Source organism: Charadrius vociferus, unplaced genomic scaffold (assembly GCF_000708025.1).
Source record: "Charadrius vociferus isolate BGI_N301 unplaced genomic scaffold, ASM70802v2 scaffold90, whole genome shotgun sequence".
In the NCBI taxonomy this organism is placed as follows: domain Eukaryota; kingdom Metazoa; phylum Chordata; class Aves; order Charadriiformes; family Charadriidae; genus Charadrius; species Charadrius vociferus.
Window position 1 is genome coordinate 7,543,804 of NW_009647222.1, and position 7,508 is coordinate 7,551,311.

A 7,508-nucleotide genomic window follows, 5' to 3' on the forward strand; every position below is an offset into this window, starting at 1 on the left:
CCCCCAGCCACTTATTATGAGGAGGGGTTGTTTTACAGAATCACAGAATGGTCAGGGTTGGAAGGGACCTCTGGAGATCATCTAGTCCAACCCCCCTGCCAGAGCAGGGTCACTTACAGCAGGTTGCACAGGACGGCATCCAGGTGGGTTTTGAAGGTCTCCAGAGTGGGAGACTCCTCCACCTCTCTGGGCAGCCTGTTCCAGTGCTCTGCCACCCTCACAGTAAAGAAGTTCCTCCTCACGTTTAGATGGAACTTCCTATATTCAGGTTTGTGCCCATTACCCCTTGTTCTAAGGAATAGTAGCTGCAGTTAAGGATCAAAATGGATTAGCAGAGGAGAGAGGGAAGATGTTATCATGCAAAACCTTTCTGATTTCTACAGATACTGATCTAACAAGCTCCATCTTCCTCTAGACAGGTGGGAAAATTTCTTAGGAGTTGGGATATTTGAAGCAGTTCTGGCATGCCTAACCTGCCTAAAGATTTGCAAAGCAGCATCCTTTATGCTAGTTACAGTTTGAGGTAATATGGTATAGAAAAAGCAGGCTGATGTTTCTGCTGAACTGTGTGCTTAGACATCTCTACTCTACTAATCACCTCGCCTTTTGCCTTTGGAGTTCACTAAAAGTTAGTAGTAAGTCAGTCACATAACATCCTGAACCCATGGGCTGGAGACTTAAACCAAAAACCTGTAATTAGCCATTCCTTATTCTAATTAAATGCCAGTTGAAGCCAACTAAAGAACTATCTTTTGGGGCTCTGTACATGTGAAAGTGCTGTGCTGTCCTACTGGCACAAATCCTAATGCACTCCGAGGTGCACAAATTGTTTTTATTGGCAAAAGCTTAACACTGGAAATCTTTAACAGTGGCTTCTGTTAGAGCTTAAAAGACTTTCACAAGCTGGTTTGGGGAGGCTGTGTTTTCACTTTTGTTTGAGAACTCTTTTTCTCTCTTCTCAGGGAGTTCACCCACTGCAGGTGGCATTAAAGGAGATAAATCAAAGCAAAATGAGCCGTAAGTGTTGACTTCCAACGATCACCTGCAGGTATGAATTTAAAGCTGCAGTCTGTTACATGATTGCTTCTTCTTATCCTACAGTGACTCTCCTAATGAGAAAGAAGTGGAGGTAAGTCTTGCTTACTTGTGTCCTTAAGTATTTCAGTCGACAGGAGGATCTTGTAGATGAGCCCTGATTGATATGTAGTCCTATGTAAAAGAATACGGCTGAGTAGCTTAAACTGGATATATTTCTACAAGTTGTCTTCTGAGATCTGTCTTTCCAATCCCAGTGGAAACTTCAGAAGGGATGGGAAAAGGTGGCAACCTGTAAAACCCAACAAAAGATTTGCCACAACTGAAACACTTGTTTGCAAGCTTGAAGGAGCATAGCTGTGACCTCCTCTCAGGCAGAATGTGCTGATTTAAGACAGTTTTGTCAAAAGACACAGACGGCACGCTGTGTGCTGCCAAGATGTCACCTAATCTGGCTACAGATGGGAAGACTGGCTTTGTAGAAGCGGGCTGTGTTTGCTTTCTCTTCTGCATCTCTCCTACAACTTTGTTTGTGGGGTATGGTCCCAAATGTCCTGTCAGTATCCAAATCTACTTAAAAAGCTTCTGCATTACTTGGATTATTCTGAAACCTTTTCCTCTCCCACAACAGGCTGAATTTCTGAGGTTGTCTTTAGGTTTTAAATGTGACTTGTTTACCTTGGACAAGAGAGTGAAGCTTGAAGAAAGGTCCCGAGACTTAGCTGAAGAAAATCTGAAAAAGGAGATCACAAATGCTCTAAAAATGTTAGAGGTTAGTGTTGGCCGAGGCTGGTAGGGCGGATGGCATGAATGGCTGCGAAAGTGTCTCCCATAATACGGCTTTTGTTCAGATTTGTTATAACGTGTTACACATTCGTGCGCTCAAATCCTAAAAGTGATACGTTTGAAATACAAGAGAGCATTTGAGGGGTAGCCTTCATCTGAGTGTACTGTGTGCTGAGGCAGCGGGTAGTTTTTCTGTTGCACAGGTGTCAGGCAAGAGCCCCCGTCTTCAGCTGATTTTATGCCAGGTAAGCTTAAGTCTCTGCCCACTGAAGGTCTATATCCAGTTATGCTGATCAAGGAAGTTAGATGCTGATCTTGTGACAGTGTGGGACTGAACACAACCCCTCAGTGTTATCAGTTGGGTTCACCCTTCTTTCTCTACAGCTCAATCTGTTTTTCTTACCAATGTGCCTCTTAGGCTTTAGTTCCTTTGTGTGAAGAAGACAACCAAGCACAGGAGATCATTAAGAAGCTGCAGAAAAGCTTGCAGTTCCTTAGCCAGTATGCAGCCCGAGTTGCCAGTAGAGCAGAGATGTTGGGAGCTATTAATCAGGTAACTGTTTCCATGTAAATGTATTTTGTGCAAAGTTAAAAGCTTCTAGATGTAAAGGGATAGCAGTATCTGTTTGCTAGGCTTCTGATTCCAAATTTAGATTTGGGAATCTGGTGTCTGACCAGTACAGCTTAGTCCCGGCTTTCTCTTCTCAGATCACGGTTTGTGTTGTTGTAAGGAACCCCGTGTGCTGTGAGAGCAGCTACATTGCACTAGCACTGTGCAAAACCACACAAGTTTAAAATAAACAAAAAAAAAACACCAAGGAAAAATAAAATAAAGAACTTTGCATCACAGGGATGTATACAGTAAAGACCACAAGAATGTAATGTGCTAACAATAGTCTTGATGCTCTGATGGTAATTTTGTGCCTTACAGAAAGGACAGCTAATGAGCTAAATCTATGGAAATTTACAAAGACCTGCTCAAATGTTATGCATAATTGTGTATAATGCCAAAGAACAGCATGAATTATGAGTTGGCAATACTAGCAAGTGCGTGGTGGCAGCTGAGACTGTAGATCAGAGAAAGAGATGAGGAGGAGTTGTAAGGGCTCAGAAAAAGAAGACTAATTTATGTAAGGATAAGGGTGTAATCACTGGAGAAGTGAGACCTGTGTAAACTGGGCATGTGTTGAGAGATGGGTTGTAGTGAAACTCTTTGAAAGGGTGGACAAAAATGAGATGCTAAATCACAGTGATGCAAGATAAGAGTAGATGGTTAAGGGGTTTTAAAAAAAAAAAAGTTAAAATCTAAACATGATGCAGTTCCTCAAAGAGCCACTTCTTTTTCTCTATTGCTGTTGCACTTTTGTTAGGAGAGCCGTGTCAGCAAGGCTGTGGAAGTGATGATTCAACACGTGGAAAACCTGAAGCGCATGTATGCAAAAGAACATGCAGAACTTGAGGAGCTGAAGCAGGTCCTGCTCCAGAACGAGAGATCCTTTAGTTCTCTTGGAGATCGAGGTAACTAAGAAAAGTTGCTTTGTCTTTCCTCCTTCTAGCACCTGCCAGATAGACCCTTATCTAATTGTAGCCTAACATTTTATGTTGAGGGGTTATGTGACTGTTGCATCTCCTTTCCTAAAAATAGAGGAAAAAAAATTAGCAATTTACTAACAGTATTGGAAACAACTCTCTGAAATTAGGCGTGTATGTAAACTGTCATGAATCTCCGGGGGGTAGGGGAGGACCATTGCAAGTATGCAGCAGCATTCTGGCTTTTGGAGAAGCGTGTTGTATGTGGTGGTGATGACAATCCTTGTGAGCAGTAAATTTGTGTGCTCACTCACATGAGAGTATTCCCAGTAGGTATTTCTAGGTAGCTGAGCTCTGACTGCTCTTTAACAGATGTTTCCTGCTCTTTTCTAAATACAAGTTACTGATGCCTTAAGTTCAGGTGCTCTGAATTTCCCCACCACCACCACCACCCTTAAGCAGATGGTACAGTGGTCAGATTTTCAGATGGCACTGTGCACTTGTCTTTGCCAGGAGAAATATTAAATTCTTCTGAAAAATAGAGCATGTATTTTAAAATCCGAAAGGGCAGTCTTACACACTGGTAAATCCTCATAGGAGCCTTCTGAATCACAGGATGTCCCTTCCTGGCTGGAAAAGATTGTCCTATAACAGGACACTGCCTCCATCGTAGGATAATACATTTAGTGATAGCCACAGAAACTGACGCTTGCAGAGGATGTATAACATGTGAATATTAACAACTTATCTAATGAAATAGAAAGCCTTTTTGAGTTCTTGTTTCTGCTTTCTGAGAGTACTCTGATACACTCTTCACTTAAACGGACATTGCAAAAAGTCAGACCTTTGGTTGCAAAAAAAAGCTCACTGCATTCCTGTAAGCCTTTCTGATGTTTGATCTCTTCACAGATGACTCTACGAATAAAAAGCTACCAAATTCTTTTAACTTTAAGGTAAGGGCTCTTACAGCCTAACAAGAAATTTTACGTGTGTGCGTTCATCTGCTTTTTTTCTTTGCTTTGTCATGTGCTGATGCTCTGCTATGTGCTTGACTTGGTGGTCGTCTGTCTCGAACGTGGGCTGATGTCATCAAACATGAGAATGGTGTTTTCAGTCACCCCTATCTCCCCCCACCAACCCAGGGGAACTGCATGTGGTCCTGCTTAGCAGATGAAGTGTTCACAGAAGCTGAGATGGCTGTGTTGTGTCATGCAAGGGTTAAGAAATATTGTCCACATGGTGTTCTCATGCGGGGCTGCAGAGGAAGGGGTTAGTGCAGAGAGATGAAAAAAGACAGACGGGAGCAATTCGGATTGACTGTAGGAATTCCTGTGAGCATGATTAGAGGAATTTAGACACGTTTAATTTTGGTACTTTGCTGGAAGCTGTGTAGCCTGCCTCACTTCAGATGCTTAAGGAAGGAAAAGCAGTTAATGTAGAAAGATACTGCTTTAAAGATTATGGTTTGGGCTGTGCTTATGACTTCATTCCTCTTTGTGTGTCACTTCAAGCTAAGTATTGACATCTGTTTTTCTATACAGTTTGTATAAAAACAGATGGCATTTTATGTGACCGGTGAGTAATCCAGTCATTCCTTGATAGAGTCAGTAATGCCTCTTATTTGTATAGCCATCATCATCCCTGCGAAGAGTTAGCATTGCAACATTGCCTAGGAGTGCTGGAAATGCAGGTATTGGGTTGCCACTGGTAAGTAAGGGTTCCCAGAGGGTGAGGCGCTTTACCTTCTCAAAACTGGTGGGGCTGAAGCGCAAAAATGCCAGTGCGGAAAGTGCGTCAAACTTCTTCTCCAGGCCCAAGTCCATGAACCTGATGGAGATGAGCGGAGTGATAAATTCAACCGGAGAGCAAGCAGCTGGTAAAGTTACTTGGGCTTCTCTTCGAACAGGGTTAAATATCTTTCAGCTCTAACTGAGCCTGTATTAAGCAGCTTATGGAGCATCTTGAGGTATAATGATGTTTAGCCTACACCTCTCAACACTAGCTTTACATGCTTCACTATGCAAATGAGCCTTCATGACTAAATGTTACAGCTCTTCTTTCATTGTTTATTAAGGGTTGAGTGTTTAAAAAAAAAAAAATTACCTTGACTTTCTTGCTTTAGAACTAAAATATGAAATGTAGGCAGCTGGCATCAATGGATCTGGGTGTTTAGTTTTGTGGGGGTTTTTGGGGTGGGGATTCTTTTGTTTGTTGTTTTTTTTTAAAAAAAAAATCCTAGTTTCTGGCAACCAATTTTAAAACTTATTTGTCTAATTCCTACCCAAATGAGTAGGCTGCTGCTGAATTTCTAATTTTCCTGCTATATATCTGATGGAGAAATTAAGGCAAATGTCTTTTAAAATATGACAGGGGACGACTGGGAGCAAAGCAAAATGAGAAGCGTCCTTCACTACAGCGGTTCATTAGCACGTATACCTGGGCGGAGTATGAAGATGAACATCCTGAAACAAAGTAGGTTCAACAGCAACCTCCTCCGAGGTGTGTCTGCAGGGTTGGTTGGGTTGTTGTTAGTGAACTCTTAACTGCCCACCACCTGATCAGGGCTATAAAGTCAAGCTATTGTGAGCTCTGTCATATTGAATGCTTGATGGAAGAGCTTTGGAACTGTTGATGGCTTACAGAAATGAGCAGTCAGAATCGCCTGCTGAAGTACAAGAAGAACCGTCAAGGAAGGAAAGCGTCTCTGAAAAAGGAAAACTTTCATCAAAATGGAACTTAGAGTCAGCGTAAGTTTTGTCATGTCATCATGAGGTAAAGCAGTGTTTGGGTGGTGGACATGGGAAGAGGAAGCAAAGCCGTAGCTTTGGTTTGGTTGTTAATGCCAACTTCTTAAACCAACCTGGAATGAGTAACATCAGGTACCAGAGACTCACTCCACCAGGGACTCATTACTAATCCTAAATGGTGAAGTGAAGAGGAGCCTCATGCTATGATCCCACCTCTTTTTGGTTACGCTGGCAGCTGTTATAGCTGGGCCGCTAGGTCATGCTAACATCTACTCTTGTAGAAACAATCAAGGGTTTGAGGCCTGGGCAAAACTCAACAGGCAGCTTTGGCACACACTGAGACACAAGCAGTTATCGAGACTAACTCCAGACTATTCCAGCTAATGTCTCGGAATATCTCAAGTCAAGGAAGAGTGCTGTCCTAAACAAGTATCCCTCAGAAGCCCCTGCTTTGCAGGAAAGGAGGTCTGCTGTCTCTGCAGAGAAACTTCTTTTTCCATATGAATACCCTATGCTAAGCCTCCACTGTGAGCATTCCTGATCAAGGGGGAGACAGGGCAATTATGCTAGTGCAGAAAACTGAAAAGAACAAATATATTAATTTTTTTCGTCAAGGAAGAGTGCTGTCCTAAACAAGTATCCCTCAGAAGCCCCTGCTTTGCAGGAAAGGAGGTCTGCTGTCTCTGCAGAGAAACTTCTTTTTCCATATGAATACCCTATGCTAAGCCTCCACTGTGAGCATTCCTGATCAAGGGGGAGACAGGGCAATTATGCTAGTGCAGAAAACTGAAAAGAACAAATATATTGGAGGTACTCAATGTCATGAGAGCTCCAGGGTTTGGATAGTCAGTGAGGGCAAGACTTCTCCCTAACCTCAAGGATGGTAACAAAGCCCTAGAAAAGAATAAAACATAAGGCCAGTACTCTCGCTGCTTTCTACAAGCAAGATTTCTTAATGACCTGCAAGGCAGCGTTTTAAACCCAGAACATAAGCTACTACTGTACAGTAACAACCTTGTTGCTTTTAAGGATCTGTATGTTTGTGGGTTTAGTTTGCTTTAGGGTTTGTTTTGGTGTGGGGGAGTGGAATGGGAAGAGGGTTTCCAAGTTTTGAAGAAAAACTTAACCACTCTATGACTGATTTTTCTGCACAGGTGTAATTTAATGTCATCGTGGGTATCCCATTTCAAGGATTCCTTTTCCAATGCTAACAAAACTCTCTGGGTTTCCGTTTCCATCCTGGTACTGCTTGCCGCTCTTACAAGCTTCCTCACTGGGCTGTCTCTTCAAAGACCAGCAGAGGCAGCACCTGTCGGAACGGGGGACTCCTGGACTTCACTACAGCAACTGTTGTGGCCATATACAGGACTTCAACACAACGGACCACCCCCAGTATAACAAAGGTTCTGA

At 42.7% G+C, this 7,508-nt stretch overlaps 1 protein-coding gene across 1 annotated transcript in view; it reads left to right on the forward strand.

The window, feature by feature from the left end:
- The window catches only part of LRMP (lymphoid-restricted membrane protein), a 37,947-nt gene extending 30,451 nt beyond the window's left edge, over positions 1-7,496 (forward strand). Inside the window, exons 15-25 of the mRNA XM_009879772.1 lie at positions 963-1,017; positions 1,102-1,129; positions 1,667-1,807; positions 2,240-2,374; positions 3,192-3,339; positions 4,261-4,304; positions 4,981-5,058; positions 5,163-5,227; positions 5,722-5,823; positions 5,994-6,098; positions 7,253-7,496. Of these exons, the coding sequence (XP_009878074.1) occupies positions 963-1,017; positions 1,102-1,129; positions 1,667-1,807; positions 2,240-2,374; positions 3,192-3,339; positions 4,261-4,304; positions 4,981-5,058; positions 5,163-5,227; positions 5,722-5,823; positions 5,994-6,098; positions 7,253-7,496 (1,145 nt within the window). The remainder of the gene's footprint in view (positions 1-962; positions 1,018-1,101; positions 1,130-1,666; positions 1,808-2,239; positions 2,375-3,191; positions 3,340-4,260; positions 4,305-4,980; positions 5,059-5,162; positions 5,228-5,721; positions 5,824-5,993; positions 6,099-7,252) is intronic.
- Positions 7,497-7,508: the final 12 nt, after the last annotated feature.